Source organism: Daucus carota, chromosome 4, assembly GCF_001625215.2.
Source record: "Daucus carota subsp. sativus chromosome 4, DH1 v3.0, whole genome shotgun sequence".
In the NCBI taxonomy this organism is placed as follows: domain Eukaryota; kingdom Viridiplantae; phylum Streptophyta; class Magnoliopsida; order Apiales; family Apiaceae; genus Daucus; species Daucus carota.
Window position 1 is genome coordinate 45069403 of NC_030384.2, and position 27467 is coordinate 45096869.

General features: G+C 35.4%; 4 protein-coding genes across 6 annotated transcripts; 2 read left to right on the forward strand and 2 right to left on the reverse strand.

The window, feature by feature from the left end:
* The first annotated feature begins 262 nt into the window (after positions 1-262).
* LOC108217983 (protein DETOXIFICATION 21-like) lies at positions 263-5993 on the forward strand. 2 transcript variants are annotated; one of them, XM_064091273.1, is made up of 12 exons: positions 263-723; positions 1120-1384; positions 1468-1534; positions 1633-1719; positions 1806-3189; positions 3496-4037; positions 4375-4461; positions 4569-4625; positions 4798-5036; positions 5228-5346; positions 5539-5625; positions 5705-5993. In XM_064091273.1, exons 5-12 carry the CDS (start codon positions 2938-2940, stop codon positions 5771-5773), a joined length of 1452 nt encoding a protein of 483 aa, XP_063947343.1. In that variant the 5' UTR covers positions 263-723; positions 1120-1384; positions 1468-1534; positions 1633-1719; positions 1806-2937; the 3' UTR covers positions 5774-5993. The 2 variants fall into 2 exon arrangements, with proteins under 2 accessions (XP_063947343.1, XP_017246387.1); XM_017390898.2 differs by having other exon boundaries at positions 1468-1719.
* A 652-nt stretch (positions 5994-6645) lies between these two features.
* LOC108218953 (eukaryotic translation initiation factor 5B) lies at positions 6646-12779 on the reverse strand. Of its 2 annotated transcripts, XM_017392143.2 has the most exons (12): positions 12564-12779; positions 10564-12396; positions 10364-10471; positions 10177-10283; positions 10012-10102; positions 9813-9923; positions 9673-9738; positions 8662-8721; positions 7777-8337; positions 7522-7641; positions 7180-7299; positions 6646-7044 (listed from the first exon to the last, which is right to left on the reverse strand). In XM_017392143.2, exons 2-12 carry the CDS (start codon positions 12349-12351, stop codon positions 6979-6981), a joined length of 3198 nt encoding a protein of 1065 aa, XP_017247632.1. In that variant the 5' UTR covers positions 12352-12396; positions 12564-12779; the 3' UTR covers positions 6646-6978. The 2 variants fall into 2 exon arrangements, with proteins under 2 accessions (XP_017247632.1, XP_063948811.1); XM_064092741.1 differs by lacking the exon at positions 9673-9738.
* A 1312-nt stretch (positions 12780-14091) lies between these two features.
* Positions 14092-21184, forward strand: LOC108218954 (uncharacterized). Its single transcript, XM_017392145.2, has 10 exons — positions 14092-14433; positions 15086-15254; positions 15385-15487; positions 16653-16765; positions 17836-17904; positions 18150-18265; positions 18348-18402; positions 20159-20279; positions 20709-20851; positions 20951-21184. The coding sequence occupies exons 2-10, from the start codon at positions 15114-15116 to the stop codon at positions 21059-21061; spliced, it is 972 nt and encodes a 323-aa protein (XP_017247634.1). The 5' UTR covers positions 14092-14433; positions 15086-15113; the 3' UTR covers positions 21062-21184.
* Positions 21185-21601: 417 nt separating this feature from the next.
* On the reverse strand, positions 21602-25581 carry LOC108219608 (uncharacterized). The gene is made up of 3 exons (XM_017393128.2): positions 25123-25581; positions 23072-23590; positions 21602-22138 (listed from the first exon to the last, which is right to left on the reverse strand). Exons 1-3 carry the CDS (start codon positions 25399-25401, stop codon positions 21896-21898), a joined length of 1041 nt encoding a protein of 346 aa, XP_017248617.1. The 5' UTR covers positions 25402-25581; the 3' UTR covers positions 21602-21895.
* Between the last annotated feature and the right edge of the window lie 1886 nt (positions 25582-27467).

The following is a 27467-nucleotide window of genomic DNA, read 5'->3' on the forward strand; positions in this document are numbered from 1 at the left end:
GTGTGGGTTTTAAAATCCGTGTTTTAAGTTATTTTTGTCTATTTATTCAAGTCAAAAGCTAATTTAAAAAAAATTCTGGTAACTTAATTTTTTTTTAAAAATATGTTAAAATTATTCATAAATCATAAATTATCTGTAAATCATTTTATAATAACTCAAAAGTTGTCACATGTACATATGTACTTGGACATATCGACTATTATCTTCCGATCATAGACAAAACTCTAAAAACTAAGAAACAAAATTTAAGAAACCGGGTATAACGATATCATCCGATATAACTTCATATTCAGGACTGTTTGTCTGACATCGTTCCGCTAACAAAAAATAGTTCAAGAAAGGCTTTACCTGAAATGGAAGAACACAAAATCAATTCATGAAATTTTAATTACTGAATCTCTTTTCTACGATACGCTTAGAAAAACAAGATATGATTCCATGTTATGTTTCACTGAAAGATCAAATTTGGTTCTACAGGGAATAGGGATACTACCAGGTGACAGAGTCAAAGTTGAACCAAGTCATTCTGACACGACGGATTATCAATTTAGGCGTTTTTATCGGTGATGAGTTTTTATCAATTTTATCGGTGATGATTCGGTATAGAAAAATTAGAATTCTGGATTCAGGACTTAGACCTAATTTCGAAAAAGACTCTTTGAGCCGGTTTGTCAGAAAGACTCACTCAGCGAGTAGGTAGCGAGGCGCCTGTTTGATAAATCGGTAATCTCCGTTTTGTGCTATTTTTCATTGTTCGATTGCATTTGGCTGTGCACTGCTGCGTTCAGTTGGATGAAATGAAACGAGAGGAGAATGGAATGAAATTTGTACTATAAATTGGGGCGATTGAAGAAACATGTATATAATTCCATTCGAAATCAAACATTAGATTTTTAATAAGAGGTTCCATATGTTTCAACATTAGATTTTAATTGGATTTGCTCTTGACAAGTTACTGCTTCCTGGTTTATAATAAAAGCTGCTACAATTATTTTGTATTTGGACATTGACTTGAGTTTAAAACATAGTAGCGTAGTAATTTGCATTCTGTTCGTGGTAGATATCCTATTTTAAAATAATTGTAAACTCGTCGATTTATGTACTTGAACTGTATTGCAGATAGAATATAGCAGAGATGGAGGATGGTGAGAATGAAAACCGGCTTGCAGAAGTTGGAAGAGCAGAGGAGAAAGTGACACTGAAAGACAGAGTATGCACAGAATATATGTGTTGTGGCTGGTCCTGCAATATTTTCGAGATTTTCAAGGTCTGGACTTGGTATCATTAGCCAAGCATTCATTGGCCATATGCGACCAACAGAGCTTGTTTGCTGCCTATCTCTGGTGTCAACTGTTTTGCTTGACATTTGCTAATGGCAATGCTGGTAGAAGTTTCCCTAGTTTTTGTTTCTTTCCTACCTCGAACTGTTTAATCAGAATTCATTATTACTCACTCTGTGTTGTACAGGCTTTTCTAGCCAACTACATCATATGCAAGACAAGCGCGCACAACTAAATGCTCAAGAGATGAATAGGTAGCTTTGTGTTTGATGTCTTTAGAATTTGTAGCCCAGATGTCAACCCAGCTGGCACTACGTATTCATTTATGTTTTTGCAATTATCTGTTTTATAGGGTGTTTGGATAGGAACGTTGTTCGGCAGACTCACTCAAATGATTGTTCTAATTATCATCACTTGCAAAACTGATTGGGAGAAACAGGTGATCTGATTATCCTTTATTATCCTGTAATCATATTCAAATGTTTCCAGGTTGAGTATGTGCTAACAACTTTCAAATATCGGCAGGTATGGGTAGCTAAAAACCGGATAAGCAAGTGGTCTTTAGAATCTGACCAACAAGCTGAAGGCGATGAGCAAAATGCATGAACTCAGAGAAAATTACTTATTAGCTGTATACCTGCAACTGCAAGCCTGCCCAAGCTGGAACAGATTCTGTACCGATTGACATATAGCTATATGAATCAGTACATCGTAGTTTGGTTCCGGTTTGTTTTTTCTTAGCCGGTAATATAAAAATTATAAATTCAAACAGAAGAGTCACCAAGTGATGGCTAATTCAAATTTTCTATTATGTTTTGTTATATATTCTGTATTTTTAAAGTTTTTCTTTGCTCATGGCGGAAAAATCAATTGTTTTAATTAAATATTAAGAAAATCAATATTGTTCTGCAATATTGATAAGAACGATCATATTGAAGTCACAGCAATAAATTGCATCCCAACAAAAGTAAGACTCATTGCTTAGCTAATGATAATAATATGATAAGAGCCATGCATCATCTTCAGTACCATGACTTTTGCAAGACCCAACAAAGCAGATCAGAAATCTCTCTCCCTTCTGCAACTTTTCTGATTCTTTGGATTCGTTTGGTATCAACTTTCCAACACATGGTAAGTAAATTCTAGTGTGTGTTTATATATAATAAGCAGTTCCAGTTGGGGAATGTTTATTTCTCCTTTTGTTCAAATGTTCATTTGCATTGGGCTGTGCATTAAAATATTTCGATTCATATCAGGTTTCCTATATTTGAACATTGGATTTTCATAGAATACAATAAGCTGTTTTGTTCTGCTCAAATATATTTCTGGCACTCCATTGCATTTGCTTTTAACAAGTTTCTGCTTCTTGGTCTGTATAAATACTGCTAGATGCATTTTGGATGGACATCGACTTGAGTTTTGAACATGATGAAATAGTAAATTAGTAATACCAGCTTAAGCCGAAGCTGTTGCCCTACTTTCATTCTATTTTGTAAAGTATCAACTGCGCAAAATAGTGGATACAATAACAAGCCTTCCATTCAGTCGAGTGGTAGATATCCTCTGATTAATACTGAGTGTCAAGTTATTAACTTGAAGAGTTGTACTTTTGTAGGACTAATTATGTATATTAACTCTATTGCAGATATACAACAGCATGGAGGGGAGTGTGGATGAAAATTTGCTTATGGAAGTTCGAAGAGCAGAAGAGGAAGGGACATTCAAAGACAGGGTATGTACAGAGTCCAAGAAAATGTGGATTGTGGCTGGTCCTGCAGTATTTTCAAGATTTTCAACGACCGGAGTTGGTATCATTAGCCAAGCTTTCATTGGCCATATTGGACCCACAGAGCTTGCTGCATATGCTCTGGTGTCAACTGTGTTACTTAGATTTGCAAACGGCATATTGGTAGATTTTCCATGTCTTTTGTTTCTTTCTTATTTTGTTTTCCTTACATGACATTCCACATCGTTCAGAATAAAAGTGATTGAGCCCGTTATAAGTATAAGTCAGAAAATAAATACCAAATTGCTAGCTCTTTTGGACTGAGTGTGGGGCTTGGGGCTTTATAATGGGCTCAAACACTCTTATTCAGATGATATGGTGTGTTATCAAGTTGTTGATTGTTGAATATGTCCCTGCTACCCGGTTGCCAGTTCAAACATCTTAATGACATTGTTAATGAAAGAATAAAATTTTGTTTTAAACCTGCAGTTGGGAATGACTAGCGCATTGGAGACGCTATTTGGCCAATCATTTGGTGCAAAACGATATGACATGCTTGGAGTTTATCTTCAAAGATCGTGGCTTATTCTGTCCATATGCTCAATTATTCTATCACCGCTATTTATCTTCACCACCCCAATTTTAAAAGCTCTAGGCCAGGAGGAAGCCATTGCTGAAGTGGCTGGAACCATTTCACTCTGGTTAATCCCCGGGTTATTTTCCTTTATGGTATCCTGCACCTGCCAAATGTTCCTCCAAGCACAGAGCAAGAATAAGATTATTGCATACCTGGCAGCATTTTCACTGGCAATCCATGTATTTCTCTCATGGCTCTTAACAGTAAAATACAAGTTTGGACTAAATGGGGCCATGGTTTCCACAATTTTGGCATTTTGGCTCCCTAATATAGGTCAACTTATTTATCTTTTTGGTGGATGGTGCCCAGAGACATGGAAAGGTTTTTCCATGTTGGCCTTCAAGGATCTCTGGCCTATTATCAAGCTCTCTCTGTCATCTGGTGTTATGGTCTGGTACGTCTAGTTCACCACTACGCAAACTTATTTGACAAGTCTTCACGTTACTCATTGATTATGAGATTTTAAGAAGTAAACCAGGTTTTGCTCTTAATAATTTCTTTTTAATATCACAATATATTTGAATCTCCTCACTCGGACAATCTTCTGGTTAAAGCATTTATCACATGAGTCCAAAGGGAATTGTGTTGTGTTAGTTGCGCTATTATTACAGTGGTGCTGAATATGGCGCTCGTGTGTGCCCAGAATACTTGGTTTAAAGCCAAAAATGAAGTGACCATATTGTACGCTATGGTGAGTTTATGCCATTAAATCTAGAATTGTACTTTCGCAGCCTAGAACTCTGGTACAACACGATTCTAGTTCTGTTAACAGGAATCATGAGAAACGCTGACATTGCTATTGATGCTCTTTCTATATGGTAAGTCTGTATACACAATATCGTTCTATCCAAATATAAATGGTATAATTGGTATAATACTACAACTTCCGAGCATTTAAAATTTGAAAATTTCTTCATTTTGGCAGCATTAATATCAATGGTTGGGAACTGATGATATCTCTTGGTTTCTTTGCTGCGGCTAGGTATGATCAACTTTGTTATGCCATGTAGTCATCCTTCTTTTTTTTAAAATATACATTTTTGGGCCATCAAAGAAAAGAAGAGAGAGCTTTCACTACCCTTATGACCTTGTTGCATTTCCACCATTTTTTACATTTTAGTCACCAATCTTTACTTGTTTGTTCAAAAATCTAGTGTGAGAGTGTCTAATGAGCTTGGAAGAGGAAGCTCTACAGCTGCAAAGTTCTCCATCATGCAGATAGTGCTGACATCATTTGCTATCGGATTTGTGCTATTTATAATTTTCTTGTTCCTTCGGGGATGGCTAGCTTACATATTTACGGAAAGTACTGAGGTTGCTGCTGCTGTTGCTGATTTGTCACCACTATTGGCGGGTTCCATACTTCTAAATAGCATTCAACCAGTTCTTTCTGGTAAATCTGTATTCCAAGTGTTGACTTAGTTCCAAGTATTACGAATTATTTCTTTAAAGAAACCAGGTTAGGAAAGTTTAAAAGGGAAAAGGCTGCTTAAACATATTATGATCTTGTACAACTACAATTTTTTTTTTTTTTGGCAAAACAATGTGGCTTTGTAGCTTATCATGGACGATTTGTTTTTAAAGGTGTTGCTGTTGGGGCTGGCTGGCAAAGCATCGTGGCATACGTCAACATTACATGCTATTACCTAATCGGAATTCCAGTTGGAGTAGTGCTTGGCTATGTTCTCCAGTTTCAGGTTAAAGTGAGTTTTTTCATCTTCCATTTGAAGTTCTTTGATTTGTGAGTACAGAATATTAATCAAGCAGCGGGGAAAAAAAATCCAAAAGCCTTGTTTGAGAAGTCTCTCATGAATTGTGATCTCAAATACAGCTATGATGCTCATTACTAATGTGGATGAACTAAAATAATCTAAAGAAATTTTGGATGACTGTAGGGTGTTTGGGTTGGAATGCTGTTCGGCACACTCATTCAAACAATTGTACTAATGATAATTACTTACAAGACGGACTGGGAGAAACAGGTAATGTATTTTTCCTAAATGATCCTGTAAGATGTTTCCGGGTGTCGAGTATGTGCTAACAAATTTGAAATATGGGCAGGTATTGCTTGCCAGACAACGGATAAGCAAGTGGTCTGTACAAGCTGAAGAAGATGAACAGAAGGCATGAGAATCAAATAAAATTACTCATTGTTAGCTGCATTCCTGCAACTGCAATCCTTCCCCGGCTAAAGTGAAATGAGTATCGAAAAAATATAGTAGCAAATTTAGTCAGTACATCGTTGATAGGTTCTAGTTTTTTATTCGGATGAAACAATTGAGACCCCAGTACATCCGTGGCTCAGACAGAGGTACATCTGTTGTTATAATATAGCAATATCGACTATAGTCCGATCATATGCCAAATAGAATCTCGAAATTCAGTAGTTATAAGAACAATAATCCAATGTATCGACTCTAAAAGCTCAGAAACCGCGACGTGAGATATAATTAACCACAAGCATGGGGTCCGTTGTCGGTAGAATCTGTTGTTATAATATAGCAATATCGACTATAGTCCGATCATATGCCAAATAGAACCTCGAAATTCAGTAGTTATAAGAACAATAATCCAATGTATCGATTCTAAAAGCTCAGAAACCGCGACGTGAGATATAATTAACCACAAGCATGGGGTCCGTTGTCGGTAGAAATCGGCATATGTGGGTCGTATACTTAAGAGGAGAGGAAACAGATTCTATTGATTTTTGTTCAATTATCGGGGATGTTTGGATTAACTTAAAAGAAGTAACTAAATAAATAAGTGGAAACTCTGGGAGATTAATTAGTATTCTCAGATTTTTGAAAGTGTTTCCACTTATTTATACAAACGGGTCAAGAAAGGCAGCCAAAAGCATTTTCTGCTTCAGCAAACCAAACAGGCTCATTCTGGATGGTTTCAAGAGCACATAATTGTTCAGATAGTTTTAATTAATTAATAATTATAATTGAATCAACACACTAACTACATAGATATTAAAATATGTTAAAATTCTAGGGTAATCGGGTCCATCCTGTTTACACAATAATTGGCTTCTAAGCTAAAAAATTACAATTATTAAGTAACTAGAAAGACAAGCTTAAATCTGAAACACAAGCTTCATATAACCAAACCCTGATCGCACATCGGACAAATTTTATGTTTCATATTGGTTCCACATAATCAGAAACCAATTTCATCTGTTGTATAGTTTCGCCTGCAGGTTCCCTGCTTCACATGCGCATGCACACACATATCCTTCTATATCGTTAAAGAAAACACACACTACTGCACCCACAAGGCTTCTACCGTCTGCCAAAAACTAGGGATTGCTTTGATCACACAAATGACGAAATTCACTGGATTTTAAACAGCTTTTTCAGATTGACGACCAACTTCCGCAAATTATCAGACAGCTCATCCTGTATATGATTACCAATAATGAAATTTAAAATGCTAAAACTACATCAACTAAACAAAATAGTAAATTAACTGAATTAATTCAATGCAAAAAATATAGCTTAAAAGAACAATGAAGAGGAATTTATTTGACTTACCCAATAAAGTTCCTTCAGTATGTCAATCGACCTCCCAGACAAGTGGCTGACAAGCAGATCTTCAGTATTGAATTGTCTGCCGAACATCATTTGCTTCTCAAGCGAATTGCTTCCAGTTATCTACATGGTACATATATAGCAAATGAGTACCAAGCTTTGTTTGATATTATCCCATGAATGATTTATACAGTACCCGTCGATTTTTTTCTTTTTACAAATAGTAAGACCGCTTGATCTAATTCATTAATTGTAAAGAACAGCCAAACTAACAGAATTATAGGTACTGGAATCCTTGAATCTTAAATGTATCGACTTCACAATTAAAGTTCAGGGGTTTAGCACCTTAATGGACACCGCACTGCCCTTCTTAGCAAGATCAACTGGCTGCTCGTTATTTCTAATGTGAGTTATCCGACCGATATCAATAAATTCCTTCTGGGAAATACATATTGGAGTTCCAACCTGCACAAATATTAAAATCCAATATATTAATTATTAATGTGACAGATAAAAGGGATGAAAAGGATCAAATTAAATTTGTAGCAGTAGACTTAAAAATGTAGCAATGCAAGATGCAACTATAAGAAATTGCAGCACCTTGGCGATTCCCTCAAGAACATCAACACCTAAAATAATTGGATCCTTCTTGTTAAACACACGGCCCGGTATAATCTTAAGCACACATGGAAATACTGTTTCATCAGCAACTTCCTTCTTCTTTTCCTCCTTATGGGTATTAAGGTAGGCCTTGAACTGATGGATCAAGGAGTATATGGTATCAGCAATGAATATTCTTACACCATACTTATCTGCGAGTTCCCAAGCGTCTGGTGATACTTTGACATCAAAAGCCAAGATGGTTGCGTACTCTTTCTTCTTCTTCTCAAGCATTACTCTGGCCTTCATGACATCCTTCTTGTGGACAGGGCCTATGCCTATACCACCCACAGGTATATTTACTTCTGGGGTTTTCAAAAAATCAAGCAATGCTTCCAAGGAACCGAGAGTAGGCGCTTGAACACAAATCCCTTTACCAGTTTTATCAGTTCTGTCCATGACTGTCTTCTTATCTCCCATAGTCAACTTTTTGATTACTTCCAAATCATCATCAGGCCCGACCACGAATATATTGGTGCCTGCTATTGCGTGCTTAAGATCCTGCACAAATGAAATCACAATGACTTTCACAAATGGACAACTTGAAGAAGAAGCTTATCAGACCTCAAAACTGATATTTCCAGTAAGGGGCAGCTATACTTGCTCATCAGAAAGGATAGATACATACACAGACAGATCACAAGAGGCGTAGAAGGAAAAAAAAACTTGGAGAGAGCATGTGGACAAACAGTACCGACAAGAGATAAACCCTCTAAAAACAGACTCTAGACAGCTGACTTGATCTTAAAGCTTATAGTTCCTTCCAAGCAAAAGTAAGAAACACAAACAATATGCCAAACAAAAGGATTCAAGTTTTTTCTTCACCTGTGCAGCAATCTTGATAAACTGGGCAGCCTTAATTTCTTTATGGTGAAGATAGGTACCCTGAAACAGAAAACAACCGTTCGTTCCAATTAATGAACTTAGATTGCTAGTTCCAATAGATAATAAAAAAAACAAACTATTTTGAGAAGACAACTAATTCAGAGACTGGTTGTATTAGTTTATAAGTCTGCGAAAGTGACTTCCAGCGAACCACCACATCATAACGCTGCTGTGGTCTGACACAGTGAGACATCTTTACGGACGAAAAGTGCAAGGCTTGGGCAAACCAATTTAGAGAGGAGAAGAATATATTTCACTTCCATCTCTCCAAATTGTTTAAATGGGTGTAATAAAACCACAGCATACTGACTAGTTCATAATAGTTATGACCTTAAAAAGAACACGATGAATATTGGCGATACTTGCATATAACTGTTTATGGACATAATCCATCAAGTAGTTTTCCCTAACATCTTAAGGTTTAAAGCGAAAGAGCCAGAATCTGGTAATTCTTATATGCACTCTATCAACAGTTTATTCTCATCCTTTCTTACTGATCTGCTGTTCATTTCTAAGACAGGCTTTTCAGAGAGCCTGAGTTTTAAAAATATAATATCCACTAGGTAGATGTCTTGGCATCTTAGGGTTTTGGGCAGAGATGCACATAAAAACCATTAGTCAGCATTTATCGAGTAAAATTGGCCCTGTCCAGGCCCCCACTGGACCTTTTCAGACCAGATTTTTTTAGGGTATTACCAAGCCAAACCAGACGACCTTTTCTATGTGCATCTCTAGTTTAGGGGGAGTTGGTCATCGGAAAAAAACTGTACAGTGGTATGCTGTATATGCCCATGGTAATATCAAAATCGCATTTAGCACAAAATCTTTGTTCCAAATGAATAACTGATGCAAATTACAGCGAATTAATGTTCTAAATTAACCCTTAGCATGGCAAAAAAAAAAACAATGGAAGTGAAAGTTATACAAAGAATAATCAGGAGAGAGTTTTACCTTAACACGTAGTTCCTTCATTGGATGGGGAGTAGATAATGCTCGTATTGTCGTCACAATCGGTCCCTTGAAATAAATTATGCTTAGTTACTTGAATCCATCATTTGACTTAAACTTAACAGTGACATTCAAATGTTTACCTGCATACCACAGACAACTATCTGATCACCTTCATGAAGCACGCCATTAACCAACACCACATCAATTGTAGTCCCATCACCTTCGCTGGCTTTAACCTCTAAAACTGTACACTGACAAAGAATACCAGAAGAATCTCAGAAATAAAATAAATTGATTCTCTCTTACATAACTAAGCTAAAAGCTACAAAGGTAATCCACCTGCAATTTTTCGCTGTACGTAAGTTTATCAACCATAGTCTTCTGACACCATTTCACTAATAACAGTAGCATATCCGGGATGCCTTCACCACTGTAAATCACAAAGCTGCTTTAAAAGTTCTATAAAGAAAAGGATTTGCAAAGATAAACATATAGCTTATGTACCTGATTGCACTTGTAGGTACAATACTGATAGTCTCTCCCATATCTTTGTTCTTAATTTTATAGTACAGGTCACTATTCCATCCTTGTTCCTTGAAATTTCCAATAATCTGAAGTTGTCCCAAAATAACATTGTAAGTAGACATGCATGCCCGAGAGAAGTTTAGAAGAAAAACGGATGATATATTACCTCAGTAAGCCTCTTATTAAATTCATTCTGGACATCTTTACACTGTTGATTCTTTGCCTTCACAAATGGTGCGTTTTGACAAGTTTTCCATCCATACAATCTATCCACCTGAAAGTAAAACTTCAATGTTAAGAAGCCAGAAACGGCAAGGAATAGAATATGAAAAATGCACTTGAAAGGTAAACTGCAGACTACGTTACCTTGTTCAAAGCAACAATGAACGGTGTCTTCCTCATTTTCAACAGTTTGAGTGATTCCACAGTTTGTGGTTTTAATCCATCCATTATGTCCACAACTAAAATTGCAATATCACATAACCCAGATCCCCGAGAGCGCAAATTTATGAACGATTCATGACCAGGGGTATCAATAATCAATAAGCCTGGAACTTTAAGTGCTGCATCAGGTTTCAATTCCCTGGTCTTATCCTTCAAGATTTCTGCCGGAAAATATGTTGCACCAATTTGTTGAGTAATTCCTCCGGCTTCATTTTCCTGAACATTAGTTCCACGGATACAATCAAGCAGCTTGGTCTTTCCAGCATCGACATGACCCATAATACAGCAGATTGGGGACCTGAGATTTTCACTATCTGCTTTTTGAGAAACTTTTTTCTCTGCTATAGCTCTCTGTTTAGAGTCGGCTGCAACATCGCCTATTAGCAGGCTTTTAATATTATCCTGGAATTCCACTAGTGCAGTTGAGGACACCTTCTCTGTAAACATTGATGGTTTGGTATAGCAAGTGACAGTAGGTGAACTTTTTATACCATTATTTAAGACCGATTTGGGCTCCAACTCAGTTTGTTCATCATCAAATTCAATGTACTTACCAAGAATATCAAGATCATAGTCATCCAAACCCTTTGCATCCCATTCTTCATCATCATCTTCCTCCGTTACATCCTCTTCCACCACATCAGGTTCCCCCTTCACATCCATTAGGTTCATTTCTTCAACCTCCTCAGTTTCAAGAGAATCCAAACAGGGCATCGCTTCCTGCTTTTTATTTGCTTCTGTGATTTCATTAGTGTTAGACGAGGTACACCCATTTTCTTGCGAATGTGGATTTGACTTCTTTGTCTGATACTCGGGCCGTTTTAGTGCAGTACTAGTGAGGGGTAGACCTCCAGCACTGGCAAGAAACTGGTTCCTCATTGCCTCCAGCCGACGGGCTTCTTCTTTCTGTTTGCCTGTTAAAATTTTACCTTCTTGCTTCTTCCTCAAACGTTTCTCCTTTTTTAATCTCTTTCTCTCTTCTGCTTCTCTCACCAGTTTTTCTTGCTCTAGCCTCTCTTGTTCTTCCTTCTTTAACCTCTCCTCTTCTTCCCTGTTTTTTCTCTCCGCCTCAGCCTTTATCTTTGCAAGTCTCTTTTGCATATTCTTGACATGTTTCGAGACTTTCTTCTCCTCTCCTGCTACTTGATTTATTATCTCTTCGTGTTTCTCTTCTGCAGAAGAGGCGGCAGCAGCAGCAGCAGCAGCCTTCTTCTCTTTTTTCCTTTCTTTTTTCTTTCTCTTCTTTTTTGCAGCAGCAGACATCTCTGAATTGCCTTCTTCAATTTCACTCACCACTCCATTACCTGCAGCCACATTCGCTTCAGTTTGATCAATCAGAACATTATTATCCGCGCTTGCTGAAGGTGAGGCTACACCGAGTTCTGCTAGAATCTTATCAAGGTCATCTTCTTCCCGTACAATCTTTCCGCCTTTCTTTCTCCTCTTATTGCCTTTCAAATTTACCACTACATCATCACCGGTATCTTTACTTCCGCTAGCACTTGTACCGCGATTTTCATCATCACTAGAGGCAATGTAGCCATCCTGATCTCGGACACCTAAATTCTCGACATCACCATCATAATCCTCAAGAAACTCCAAACCCAAAGTAGTAAACATAGAACTAGTCACAACAGAACCATCATCATCAACAACTTCACCATCCATCTTTTTCGACTCAGCCCCCTCAATAGGCTTCGTTTGAGACATCAGTCTTGAGTGACTTCACACAACTAAAAAATTCCCACAAAATCCCTAATACAAACCAAAATCAAATAAAACAACAAACATATTTATACGCAAGAATGAAGCATATATAAACAGTTTTAAGCAATCACATAAATTTTGAATGTCGCTAAAATTAAAATTTACAAAACACCATGCAGACAATTATATACCAAAAAGATTTGAAAATCTTATACCAATGGATATTACAAATCAACGAGGACAATTGATTTATGCGACAGCAACGTGGTGAATCTTTACTCTCCAGTTTGGCCAGCTCTTAATGAGTCGCAACTTAAAAAGTACTATATATACTACTTTGGGAATCTATCAAAACCCTAAACTAATAAGGGTTTTGGCACTGAAAACTGATTGTCGCGGAAGTTTCATGTAACATACAGCTCTACATGGAATTTTCTTTTTCCAGTATTCGCTGTAATTTTGCCAATATTAATAAAGTTTTTAACGAATAAGCATATGTGTTAATTATTCTCTTTTAAAATCAAATCTTAGAGCGTGTTTGGTTCATGGTTAATGAGTTGACGGGAATCGGAACTTTAATCTTATAACAAGTGTTTGGATTAGTTATTTGGTACTCCCTCTGTCCCATTTTAACTGATGTTTGACTTTTTGACACGTATATTGAGGTGTAAAAAAATAGTATCTACGCTTAATAAAAAGATTTAATTCTTATATCAAATAAAAGTTTAGATTCTAAACTTTTATTTGATATAAATTTTATAAACAATAATTATGTTTAGATGTGATTTTTTTAACACCTTAAAATACGTGTAAAAAAGTCAAAAGCAGTTAAAATGGGACAGAGGGAGTACTATGGAATGAGAATCCCAAAGGAAGTTAAATCATACCCTTCTCACCTCTGGGTTATCATACCATTATCATTCCCATTAACCTCCATTCTCATCCTGACTCTCATTCTCAACCTCAATCCAAACGTCCTTTTAAAAGTGACGGTTGAGTGATAAGGCAACAGGAATTTTCAAATTTACAACTGAATATATCTAATATCTAATTTAAATTTAATAATAATTTTAAAATCACAATGACATGTATTTAACGTTGTTCAAAAAATCAATGATTAATCACGTTCCGGCATTCCGTAGCTAGCCGAACTGATTAAATGTCCGATTATTTAAGTTAATCATCTGATTAAACCCTGATCAATTTCATTAAATCCTAATTAATTCTTATTTCGTAACTTTATCAATTAAGTCTAATTTCCACCTTTCACACTGGTTTTTGGACTTGTCAATAATTTCATATAAACTGACAGAAATTAAGTAAATGATAAAATTTTAATTTAGTATAATAATCCGGTTACCAGCTCTGGATATTAGTAGTAATAATTTTGTTCCATATTAAAAATATTAATATAATTTTATCAAATAATTTTTTCAAAAGACTTGATTAATATAATTTTATCAAATAAATTTTTCAAAAGACTTGATGTTATTAATTAATCTTTTCTATCTATCAGATCACAGAATAATACACTTAAAAAATAAACTCATAAATTTGACAAGGACAAAAAACACACGAATTTTTTTCTACCTATAACTTGCTAGGGCAAACAAGAAACCCAACTATTCGTTGAATACGTTGAAGGGAATCATTCGTTGATTTAAATAAAACGAGGATAACAAATCAACAATACCCAAACCAAATATCTTATTCCAAATCGCAGGTGGATTAATAAAATATCGAAACGAAAACCACAGAGCTAAGTATCAAAATCCGTTGACCCCGAGTGACAAAAAATCTCACTTGTAAATCCCCGTTTCGTTTCGTCTATAAATTGGCACAAATATCGATACGTTGTCGAAAGCAACCAAACAGAGCTCGCTCTTCTTTGTATCTCTAATTCCCCTCGCTCACGGCAGGGTCGGGGTTTTGTATAATAAATCAACCTATACACACAACATACTTACACATACATTACCCCCACCCCCGCCACTTTATTCTTAACAAAGCAAGAGATCTATTTATTTTTAATTTTTAGGGTTTGGTTCGACTCAATTCGATCTCGTCTCTCTCATTCTTTACCTGGTGCGTGCTTTGATTATATGCTTTTTATTCATTGTTTGTATACGTGTATACTGTTTGTTTGCTGTTTAATTGTTTGATTGGATCAGTTTTGAGGATGCAGCTGTGGTGAGATTATTTTTGTTTTTCGTATTTAGCTGTTGTTTAGTGTCGTAATTTAGTTTGTTGTGCGAGAATTATGCGTTTTCTGATAGTAACTTGCTGTTGAAATTGAACTACGGGTTTTACTGACTGTGGATTTGATTTAATTCGAAGGAGTTTGTCTGTTAGACAGTAGGATTTCGTGTGATGATAGCGGATGCAAGTGCCACTACCTCGTAAATCTTTAATATTTGTTTTATAATGGCTGTATGAAAATCTGATACAATTCAAGGCAAGCAGATTTTGAAAGCTTTTAGAGTCCCGATCAATTACTAGCAGATTGCGAAAGACCTTCTAAGATCTCGATTGAGTAATATTATGTTTTAAAGACTTTCTGGAATTCTAATTGAATACCTTTTTGGCTTTTACCAGCCAAAAAAATGCAATAGACTCTAAATCAGAAGCACCTTAGATGTTTGTATAATGATGATTATATAGATATCTGATTGCTACAGTATTTAGTTATATTATTCTGGTTTAGTGTTGGTGGTTTCTTATGATTCTGACTAAATAGGTCGAGGCTGATTAAGCAACTGAAATTAATGGCGTCTAGAACAATAAGGAGAAGGCTCCACCATAGGGATGTTGATGGGAAAAAGCATGAACATTTTGTGTCATCTGAGGCGGATGGCTTGAATGAACCTTTACTTGGGAGAAATGACTATGAAGATAAGCCCCTGGAGGTAGGTCACCATTTATGTCTTGCTTCTGTCGTATAGTAAACATATAAACATATGCGACTACTTTTGTCTCTTTTTTTTAATGTGGGGTGTTGGTTTTGGCAAATAAGAGGATAATTTTTGGGCAATACAGGGTGAAACACTTTCAGATATCTTGGATGAGGAAAAAAGAAAAGAACAGTTGCATTGGATGTTTATTTTCTCAAACCTAATTGCACAATGGGCACAATGGTTATGTAAGTTGCATCTTACCCTTGTCCTGAAGCAGCATATATTCTCTATCTGCCTTAAGATGATTCGATACCAGTATACCACCTATTTTCAAAATATTAGTCCACTTTTGGGAGAAAAAATTTATTTCAATTAGCTGTCCAGTTCTACTTTCAATGCAACTTTTTAAACAAATTTCGAATTGTTCCCTTTAGTTTGTATTCCCAAGTTTGACTCTATTCCACATAATTTTGTTCAATCAATGCTAATGATGCAGTATACAGGTACAATTGGAATTTTTTTTCCGATGTCACTTTTTCTTAATGAGTAATTTTTATAAAGTGAATTATTATTTCGAAACCTAGGGAGTATATAGTAATTATGGGAATTTTACTTGGGGATGATTAATTGAAGTTTATCACACACACACACACACATATTGCGTTGAACCTCTTCTGACGACTTGAGACACAACTTAAATCCCACTCTTTTCATATTTATTCTTTACAATTGTGTGTGTTGGCCTACCTGGATGTGTATAATTCATCAACCATGTACCTGGTTACTAGGTCTTACTCATTCGAGATCAGTATGCAATCTCTTCGTATTCATTCTTTACAATTGTGGGTGTTGGCCTACCTAGACGTGTACAATTCATCAACCATGTACCTGGATACTAGGTCTTACTCATTCGAATCAGTATGCAATCTTACCTGCTACAGTTCATGTTGGTGCATTAGTAAAAGTAATTAAAAAAAAATTGCTCTAATTCCCCCCGGTGTCTGATGTAAAGATCATGTCTTTGCTTTCTCTATAAAGGTGCACGGCATGTGATTTACTTTTGTCTCTTGTTGTTAAATATATTTTTTTTAAGGTAATGTAGTGTTGCACAATCAGGACCATTTTTGCTATGCTGGTGCTAAATGGATACCAGTATAATGTTATTGACCACTTCTCCGGTTACCACATACATAGAGCTTCTACTCGTGCACTTTCTTCGGGAGCTGTCTTTTACGCATGTGTTCACACAACATTGAATGAATTAGAATATCATGGTCTGTTTATAGCAGTGGGTGGCTAATATGCCACTTCCTCTTGGCAGATGCAACAAAATATAAAAATATATTTGGTGTTTGTAATATACCCCTGTTTGGAGTCGCATATTTTGATTTTCCTTCTTAATATTTGTAGCGAATTTGCTGCTTAGTTCAGGATCACTTATTGGGCGTTTTCTGCCTTTCGCTTCTGGCACTTTAAGTGGATCAGCCAATAGAGCTCTTCTGCATCCATTAAGTCCCTTGCAGGTATGAGTTTATGGTATCTTTTGGGTTTTTGCTTGTTTGAAATTATAGTAGTAGCCATATGTTGATTATAGCTGTCATCAATAATCTAAATTTGAGTTTAGGGTAGGATACGTTGCAGTATTTTATTTTCATCACACTGTTAATCATGATGCATCATAGGACATAGAGTCATGATGTTCTTTTGTGCTGACTATTAATTCGAACTGTTTCAAAACTTGTGTGTGTGTGAGCCGATATATCATTTTTCTGAATGCTTGAACTGCCACCTTTTTAAGGTCAAATTTACTGGACAGTTGAGCATATTAGAATAGCCAGGTTGTATCGCATGTCGTTTTCATGATTCTTCTTACACTTTCCACCCAGTCTCAGTATTAGAATTTCCGTGTTCTCCTGTTATTTTTCCAGCAATCCAACTATGTGAATGATGCACAGCGCTTGGAATTATACAATGTGTTTGAGACGATGATGATTGGCATTAAATGTTATATGTAATATGTGTATTTGTTGGGTGAATATCAGAAAAGATAGGAAATAGTTGAATTTTTCGATATTGGTGCCTTGGTGGTGTCCGGAGAGTAGAGAAAGTGGAAATTTTAGGGCCACGCTCAAAGTTGGATTTGTGATGCTTTCCTTTGAAATTTTTTGATAGCTTTCATCTGTCAGGTATTGGGAGAGGTGGTTTTTTTAGCATTTCACCCCACCTGCTCAATTTAAATTGCAGACAATTTATATCTCGAAAATTATAGTTACTCTTGAATCAAGGTTTTGTTGGAGAGACGTTTGAGTTTCATATGGGAGCTTTTATTAGGTTTTTTCCAGAAACATGCAAGGATTCAATTTCTGAGGGTCTCTTTGTTGTGGATTTTGGTTTACGCATTTGCATTAAATAATTACTACAGTATATAAACATAGGAAAACACAAAACCGTAATACAGTTGTCATGTAATATATTCAAGTACAGTTCTTTCTTTTCTGTCACCAAATGTATTTTTTTTGCTGTAGATTAAGAGAATGTGTGTTGTTTATAAAATATTCAAGATTATTTATCTTGACATGACTTGCATCTCCAGGAAGCAAGACTCGCTAATCTAAAGCAAAGACTGGAAGTCCCTTTTGATGGTTCTTGTGTGGAGCATCAGGTATGTCTTCTTCCAGTATAATATCACAACTCCTAATAATCGATGTTTCCCTGTATTTATTTGACACCAAAAATAGTTGATTTTGTGTACTACTATTAATTTTAATATATAATAACGAATAAATTGTGTGTGTGTGTGTGTGTGTGTGTATTTGGTTCATAGAAACTTATGGTGGATGCATTTTAGTGGTGAAAAGTGTTTTTCCTGCGCATACTTCACTGCTTTAACTTTGTATTTGGTTGCAGGATGCTCTGAAACAGTTGTGGAGACTAGCTTATCCAGAAAGGGTACTCCCAGCTCTTAAATCTGAGCTCTGGAAAGACATGGGATGGCAAGGACCTGATCCTTCTACAGACTTCAGGTTTGTTTTGATGTTGTAGTAACATACACTGGGCTTTCATTATGAATTGATTTTACTTGATACTTATCTTAACTTGTTCTAGGGGTGGAGGATTAATATCACTGGAGAATCTTATTTTCTTTGCCAAGATGTATCCGGTATGTTGGCCATTATCTGACATCGTTAAATAAGTTGGCAATTAGACTCTGTAGTATATAATGGAGAATGAATTCGGCGTAGTTTTCAAAAATCTTTGGCTTGATATAAAAGTCTAAAAATGTGGCAAAGTCTAGCCAGTGTGGTTGTAAGGCTGAGAGTTCTTCGATCATTTCTTAAAATAACATAGTTTCGAGATTGCTGTCATAGTACTTGTCGGATACAGGCGCTACAGCACAATTATGCTCTGTATTAAAAGCTCAGACCAACAGAATGAGAAATGTTTGTTTGTTTAGTCTCATAAAAATCTCCTTCTGTAACTCTAAATTTGTTTTTAATCAAATTAAATTTCCCTTGATCAACTTGGACTGTTGTCTGGACTGGGCTGAGTCATTTAGAAGAGGCGAGTCCTTTTTCGCTTACCTTCTATTAGGCAAGATGGTGAGGCTATCAACTAAAAGCACATTTGTAGATTTATTTTTTCCTCCAGCAATTCTAATATAAGTAATAATAATAGGCCGAACTTAAAAAAGAGCAAGTTAAGCTAACAACACTACTTCAGCCGTATGTCAAAACTAAAAGCACACAAACTGTAGTCATTATAAAAGTAAAAACCAAAGCTCTGAAAATTCTAATCTCAGTTTTGTTTTGTCTGGGTTATAACCAATAAAATTATTACATACGTATATGAAAAATAAGTACCTTATTTTGGTTCATATAATAATATATATGTTGCTATAGCCGCTGTAAAATTATGGAGGTACTTGTATTCTATTTTGACTGTCATATTGTTGCCATACATATTTATGTATGTAACGACATACCCATATGATTAACAAGGGGACGATTGATAGATAGAAGACCCTTGTTGCCTTGCTCTTTGCCTCAAATGCCACTGGTTAGAGTCTAATTATCTGAGTATCTGGCATTGGCTGATCTGACAAATTATAGGGGGGAATTTTGACAAATGTCAGACTAGGAAAAATTTCATCTTGATTATCGCATAGTTCAATATATGAGTATATTGGTATAAAAAGATACCTTTTCTGCTGGCAGCTTTGGTAGAGAACATTAACTTTAAAATACAGTTAGGTTTTATTCTTGATGCCAACTGGTGAAACATTTAAGTTTGTTGTATGGAAGTTTGTTTACAACTGAACAAGCTAGCAAACAAATCTCTGTTATTTTCTGTATTGCAGTCTCTAGCTAGTTAGGGTAGGTCTTCTACTACTCTGTCTATTGGGCTCGTTCTGGAAGTATACATTTATGGTGTTATGATGCTACTGCCTTATCTGTTATAATCTTCAAATATTAAGTTATTATGTTACCCAATTTAAAGGATTTCCTTTCATCTTTTGGTAAGTATTGAAAGCTTTGCCGAGAAAAAGCAGGTCTCATCTTGATTAGCCAAATTGTTGGTTCAGTGAGGTGTTCCGAGTTTTTGCTCTGCATATGTGTGAGTGCTTTGGGTAATTCGTATTAGAAATTTAGTCTTGGTTATATTCTCTTAAGGAGTTCTTTTTGTTTTGGTTAAGTACTTATTCTTTCTAAAATTAGGCTTCAACTCCCTAGTGCTTTGTGAGACTCCTCTGTATTCATTTATACCCTTTTCGGTGCCATCAGTACTAGACAAAGGTCTCAAGATTAGGTCTATATTATATTAATATTCACAAGTATCATGTGTAGACTGAATTATTGAAATTTGTTTGAAATTTAATCTTAAATAGTAATTAGCACCTTGAAACTTCTTCTTACCAGGAGGCATTCCAGAATTTGCTTCACAAAAGTGATGGAAAAAGAGCTGAATGGGAGTATCCATTTGCTGTCGCTGGCATTAATATCTCTTTCATGCTGATTCAAATGTTGGATCTTCAGTCAGGTACTTAATGACCTAGAAGTGTCACAATTTGTTGAGCAGCACTTTCATAAGTCTGCAACATAAGATGTATGGTCAACTAGTCATGTGTATGATGACAAATTAACAAAGCAATGTTTATTGCATGTTACAAGTAGCAAAATATAGTGGTTTCTTAAAACTAATTTCAACAATAAAAGGATGCATAGTAAAACACCCAAGACTGGTCAAACAAAGAGACAACCATCTGCAGCCTGCTTTTTTAACCAATAAAGCAGTCAAATTCTGAAATTGTAGTGAACCCAACATACCCATAAATCTGACCATTATATTGAACGCATGCATGACTTGGATTTTATAGTATTAGTTTGACCATTTCCTGGCAATATGGAATGGTGGTGAAGTATTTAAGATGTTCAAAGGGACAATTATGGTTAAACACCATTCTTGCAGGAAAACCAACATCGTTGGCGGGATTACGCTTCTTAGATTTGCTAAGTGAAGATGAAATGGCATTTGATAATCTGTATTGTGTGGCCTTCCAAATGCTGGACGCTCAGTGGCTTGCCAAACGAGCATCGTATATGCAATTCAATGTAAGGGTATTTAGTGTTACCAACACCAATAATTTTACACATCAATTACATGTTCTTGTTTTCTTTTTTTTACTGACCAATATTAAATAATATCCGCAGGAGGTTCTGAAGTCTACAAGGGCACAGCTAGAGCGTGAGCTTGCACTTGAAGATACTTACAGTGTGAAAGACCTACCAGCATACAATATGTTGAAAAAGCAGTCATCATAAAAAAAGTATATAATTTGTATGTTGCTGGTATCACAGCTGTAATTGTAACTGAAAGCAAATTTTTCTCAAGGGGTATATATCAAATTGTCAATTTTATTTGAAAAAATTGTGCAAGTTGATCAAGTCTTGGAATCACGACATTTGAAAGCAAAAAATTGTCAGGATCTAAATCAAATTACAATTTTAGAACTGATTTCCCAGGTCTCGTCTTTGTTTTCCGATGTGCTCGAGCAAGGTACGATTATCTTTTTGGAACCTTTTCTAATTTATAAATTTTAAACAAGTGCAAACCTTTAGACTTTAAGCTCCCAAATTCAGTAAATTTGGCCCTCAAACTCAAAGATGTAGTGTATCTCGTGAGATTCGTACATATTATAAACATGTAAAAATGGATCCGAGACATCTTAGCACACTCTATGACCATCTTAGCCTAAAGATTTTAGTCCAAGGTCCAACCGCATAACCCTTGCCTTAACCATCCACGAGTGCAAGCACAATTTATATAATTCTCCCAAAGAAATACTCATACATTTCATATACTGACAAGAACATCAACATGTTTGTGTATATAAAATAGTGTTGTGGTCAGATAACCAGACACTGCAACAGAAATTTTCCCAGTTCGCATCACAACGAAGAATGTCAGAAAAGCTATCATTACCTAGATAACTTCCAAGTACCAACTAGCTTGTAATATGCTTTTCAATTCAAACACTATAACTTCTATTCCCTCTGAGATGATCTGTTGGCTCATCGCAGAAATTTTAATTCCAAGCAAGATAATAATCGAGTATGACAACATCTACTTGTACAAAAATGCAGTTGTGATTGCTACTAATCCTCAGTGCTTGTTGGTTCTGAGCTGTCTTCTTCTTTTGGTTCAATAACATCCTCTGATTCCTCCGACTCCTCCGACTGTTGCACTGATTCAGATTTTGCAGGCCCTGGACCGGCAGATACCTTAACCATTGATGGCCGTAAGAGTCGGTCACCGAGTAAGAACCCTTTGCGAAATTCCTGAAGTATAATGCCTTCTTCAAATTCGTCAGAATCTTCACGCATAATGGCCTCATGCAGCTTTTACAAACCAAAAGAAAAGGAAAAATGTCATGTAATGTTGAATGAAGTAAAAAAAAGATACACAAGTAGAGCAATTCTGGAAGTTCAGCTTGGGACATGGTTGTCTTCGAGGTATGTAGTTGTTAGCAATATTCACCTAAGTTGGCTCAGACTAATCAAAACAAAACTAACCTAAATGTGTGTATCAGGTCTTCTCAAGACCTTACTTTTTACTCGGCATTTGAAATAGTTCATAAGAGCATATTCAAATATAGTTGATTCGTTAGACGGATCAACGCATTGGTGGAATCTGGTAATTCAGCAGTTCTTTATTGGTCCATCAACAATATTAAACTCCATCTATCCGTTAGCCAATCTATCAAAAAATGGAGTTCTGATGGATCGACGGCCATCAATTTGATTGTCGGACCAATAAACAGTCGCTGTATCCGAAAAAAATCCATCAATTCATTGATTTGATGGACAGATCAACTAAAATTGTTTTGTAGCTGCCTCATCAGAAATAAGTTAATTTTTCTTGCACAGTAACAAATTCCATGAACTTCTTCGACGAATTAACGAATTAGCAGGGTTTAATGGTGGGATGCTCTAAGGTAAATGACTGGATTTGGAGCCAACTCGGGAGCTGTACCCATCATGCTAATAAATAGATAGACAAATTATAATAAACAGTAATAGAATACCAAAAAAAATAATTTACTTTTTTCTTGGAAAGCATGTGCATATTTAATGATAAATCTGGAAATGCATGCCTTGTACTTGGTGCACAAGGCTCCCTCATTACCATTACCAGTATATAGGGGAGGTCAAGATTTACGCAGCCTTACCCTTACGAGCTTCATAGCAGCATATGAGTTTGTAAAACAGATAAAAGGGGATTTGAATCTGACAATTAGAACGTAAAGGACAGTTCAGAATAACTCAGCTTACCATGGGATCGAAAGGGTTTCCAGTAGTTTCAACAGGCACAACACCAAGGGACCCTAGAACCTCCGAAAATTGCTTGGATATGCTCTGGTAGCTGTTGTTAATTTTACCCTCTCCCTCTGTCTCTACCTTGATCTGAGTATTAGCTCTATCAAAATTGTCTAGAACAGGTAAAAGACTTTCCACAACTTCCCCTTTTGCATTTGTTACAAGCGAGAGTCGTTCTCTTTCTGTTCTTTTCCGGAAATTTTCAAAATCTGCACTAATCCGAAGAACTCGGTCTTTCTCATATGACAATTCCGCGGACAAAGTAGCCACTTTGCTTTCCAGAGCAACTTTTTCATCTTCAATGGATTGTAAAAGAGCTTCTATTTCTGCAATTTTAGGCTCATCATTGTTTGCTACCGCCTCTTTGTAAGACTGGAGTGAAGCTAAAATGGCTGAAGCTGGTTCTTCTGCATCAGTAGTTTCATCCTCAGTTGCAGTTTCGCCATCTTCCACATCGGTACTTTCTGAGTTGTCCTATAAGATATTGGTATATAAGCATATGGAGCTCAGCAAGGACATTTAAAACATCAATGAGAGAGCTATACCATTTTTAAAGTTCATTAAGTTAAGGCTAAGACAAGATCGAGCCAAACAAGCTAAAAGCATATGCATGGAAACAGGCTGTAACGCTAGGCAAATGACACATTTTACAATCATTTACACTAAGGAGAGATGCTGCATTTAATAGTTAATCTGTAATTTGTAAGCTAAAAATCCAGTAGTTTATTGAAGTAATGCCTAATTATGGGTCTCAAACTCTAAAACCCGTGATATTATTGTGTATAGGCAGTGTTACAGAAATCGGGAATCGGACCTAATCGGTTGAGCTACCGATTCAAGGATTAATCGGAAATCGGGGATTAATCGGAAGGATTAATCGGAGTTAAAATCGGGTTTATTTTAATATTAAAATATTACTTAATATTTAGTTATTATTATATTAGCTATTTAGTAACTAATATATTTATTATATTCATAAACTCTATAATTATTCATATTTAAAGTAATATAGTATTTTAATTTTAATAATTTATCACATATACTTCGATTATGAAATATATATAAGGATTAATCGGATTTCAAAAATCGGATCGGTGGCCGACCTTGCAAGGGATTAATCGGGGATTTATCGGTTAAATCGGGGATTTTTAGAACACTGTGTATAGGTCTACATCCATGGTAAACCCACCCAAGCGCAGTCATGCCACTTTTCTATTTGTTTAGCATTGACCTATGAAAATTTAAATATCCAAATGTATCATTGTTCAATGATAAAGTAAACATACTTCTATGTGAAACAAACTAGACATTCTCAGACACGCAACAAAAACTGTACTACAGGGAATTTTGTAGATCAGCTGCATTTGCACTGTTCTGAAAAGGTTTCAAAATAGCTGATCATTGGGTAACACAACATCGATCCAGTGACAATGAAATAAAAACCTTGAAATCCCCAGTACACGGTATGTTATATTGTTATCTCTTCCAAAATGTAATCAAGTATTAATTCTATTGTATAAAGGTCAACACCACATAACACTTGCCACCAACCAGGCCACCATTAACATATCTTGTGCTTCTCTTAACAATTTTTAATTAGGTAAAGCAAAGTCCTCGTTTCATTACACTCGAAGATTCCATTTTCTTTCTACAATTCAGTACATACCTAATTATCTTTAATACACACACATCCGACACTAACAAACTTCGATTCAGCTAAAACAATATATTCCCTCCACTAACCATAAACTATTTCTTAAACTTCAATATGAACCATCAAGTCATCAACTATACATATAAATAGGTCAAGATGAGATTTTTAATTTCCAAACAGAAAATTACAACTACCCTTTTTTTTTTGACAAAACAACTACCCTTTTAATCCCATCACAATTCACATCCAAATCAACAATCATTTTTACCCACAACACAAAAATCCAAGAACTCCCCAAATTAAAATACAAAAATAAGTATACAATTCAAGGGTGAGTTAGCAAATGCACTACCTCGAGCTGAGCCTCTTGAACCTCCTCCTCCACTTCTTGTGTCCCAGTAGTTTCACCAGAAGAAGCAAAACACACTGAACCAAGACCAAAACGGTGGCGTTTCAATACCCTATGAGAAAACTGTAAAGGTGTGAACTTTAAGCTGCTGCAATGAGATTTTGGGTGTATTTGTCTTTTGGGCGTTAAAGAGAGGCACGCAAAAGAGTTTCTATTGGTGGGTTTTATCGGAGGGTGGGGAGCAGCGAGAGCGGCTGCTCTGAGCAGTGTTGTTGCCGCCATGGATAGATACAGATGGGGGTGTATGTAATTGTTTGTGAGTAAACAGAGGAGAGGATAATAAAATGATGATTCAACTAGTGTAATGAATGATGGAAGGGGTGGGTGGATCTGGTGCGGTCAGTTCCACCGCATGGCGCGAGTCTGCGCTAATTTTACTGAGCCAAAAATCAAAATGGCCGTAAAAGAATTCTGTTTCACGTTATTTTTGTATGAAACAAAAATGTACTCCTTCTCTCCCCTAATTCGTGGCTTATTTGATTTTTTATGGTTAAATTGATCGAACTTTGACTACAAATGACATGTAACTCTTTTGTAGTTTTAAAATTATAAAATATGCATAATAAAATATGTAAAGTATAATTTTTAATGATATAATTTTTATGATTGTTCTTAATCATATTATATATATAATTTGTGGTCAAATTTTCGTCAATTTGACCATCAAAAACCAAACAAGCCAAAAATTATGGTACAGAGGGAGTATGTCGCAAGGTATATTAAAAATTATATGATAAATTTAAAAATATTTTTTGAACAGTGCTTTATAACTCAAAAATTGTATTTGGGAAAAGTATTAGTTATTCATAATCCATTATCAATTTAAAATGATATATAGTTTTTATAATAATTTAAAATAATAATAATATGTTGTTTAGATACATAGTCAATTGTTGCTTTTATTTGAGCAATGGACTAGTTCCATGACATTAGTTTAGATGTCCCAGATTTGTCCGATTAAATTTTAATTGGCCTCTTTACCAATTAAATTCAAACTCCTCAAGGATAATAGATAATATAAATGAAATAAAATATTGTTTGTATATAATAATGGCTATTCCGTTTATAATTGAAATGGTCCAAGTGTTTCTCAAAATTATTGCTTCCATCTGGTTTACATAGTTTGCGGGCTGTTTGTAGTCTATTACGTGAGCTCGTGAGTTTACTCGGTGCGCACCCGAAAGGTAGCGGCTGTGGGTTCTTACGTCAAAAAAATAAAAATGAAATAAAATATCATTTGTATATAATAATGGCTATTCTGTTCATAATTACAATGGTCCAAGTATTCCTGAAAATTATTGCTCCCACCAAGATCCCAATTCATGGATTTCTCGGTTCAAGAAATCAAAATAAAAGAATGGAATCACATATTTTGACGCTTCTTCAAATTCAATAAATAATAGTTGATCATATAATTCATTTTAATTCTATCATTCAGAATTTTCGTTCATGATATCCTTTCCTGTTTGATCCATTTAAATTCGATATTCGAAGTTGCAATTAGATTCATTTATTATACATTAATATAAATTTAAGTTAATTATTCATGAAAAAAATATACTCTAAGAAATTATTTAAGACCGAGGGACTGGAGAGTAGCACTTAGTAGCGATACGCTGAAATTATATTATAAGTTACAAATATAATATTTACTTTAAAATGTAATCATGTCATTTTGGTGATTTTATGATGACTGGTTGATATTATTTTTTAAAAAAGTTTCACAATTTGAATTTTATTTATAATTAAAAACTTAGTTCCTTCGGGTAGGACCTATCAAACCGCATTATTTTGGTTCGATCATGTTCGTGTTAAAGAGAATTTTGGTCCGTTAGAAAAAGTCAATATTTTGATTTTCGATATATCTGATTTGGTTTTGGATTGAAATGACTAGATACTGCGTCCGAGACACAACAAGAAAAAACAGTTAAATACATAAAATTTAAAATATTAAAAATTAAATAACATATGTTTTATTCCCGAACCAAACCATCCGAATACTAGACATAACCAGGAAAACATTTAAATATATAAATATAAAATACTAAAAGTCAAACAATATACAATTTGTTTATCTTGAAGAAAACATTTTTATCAAGTTGAACATGCTCAAGTCAGAGGCATATGGCCACGCTTTACTTGACTTGTTACGAAAAGGGTGCTTAAACATGCACTCAGTGTATTTAGCAAAATTAAAATAAAATAAAATAAAATAAATAAACATGCACTCGATGTGACGCGCGAAGTAGATTACAACCACCGTCCACCGCAGCAGATAATAAAAATTA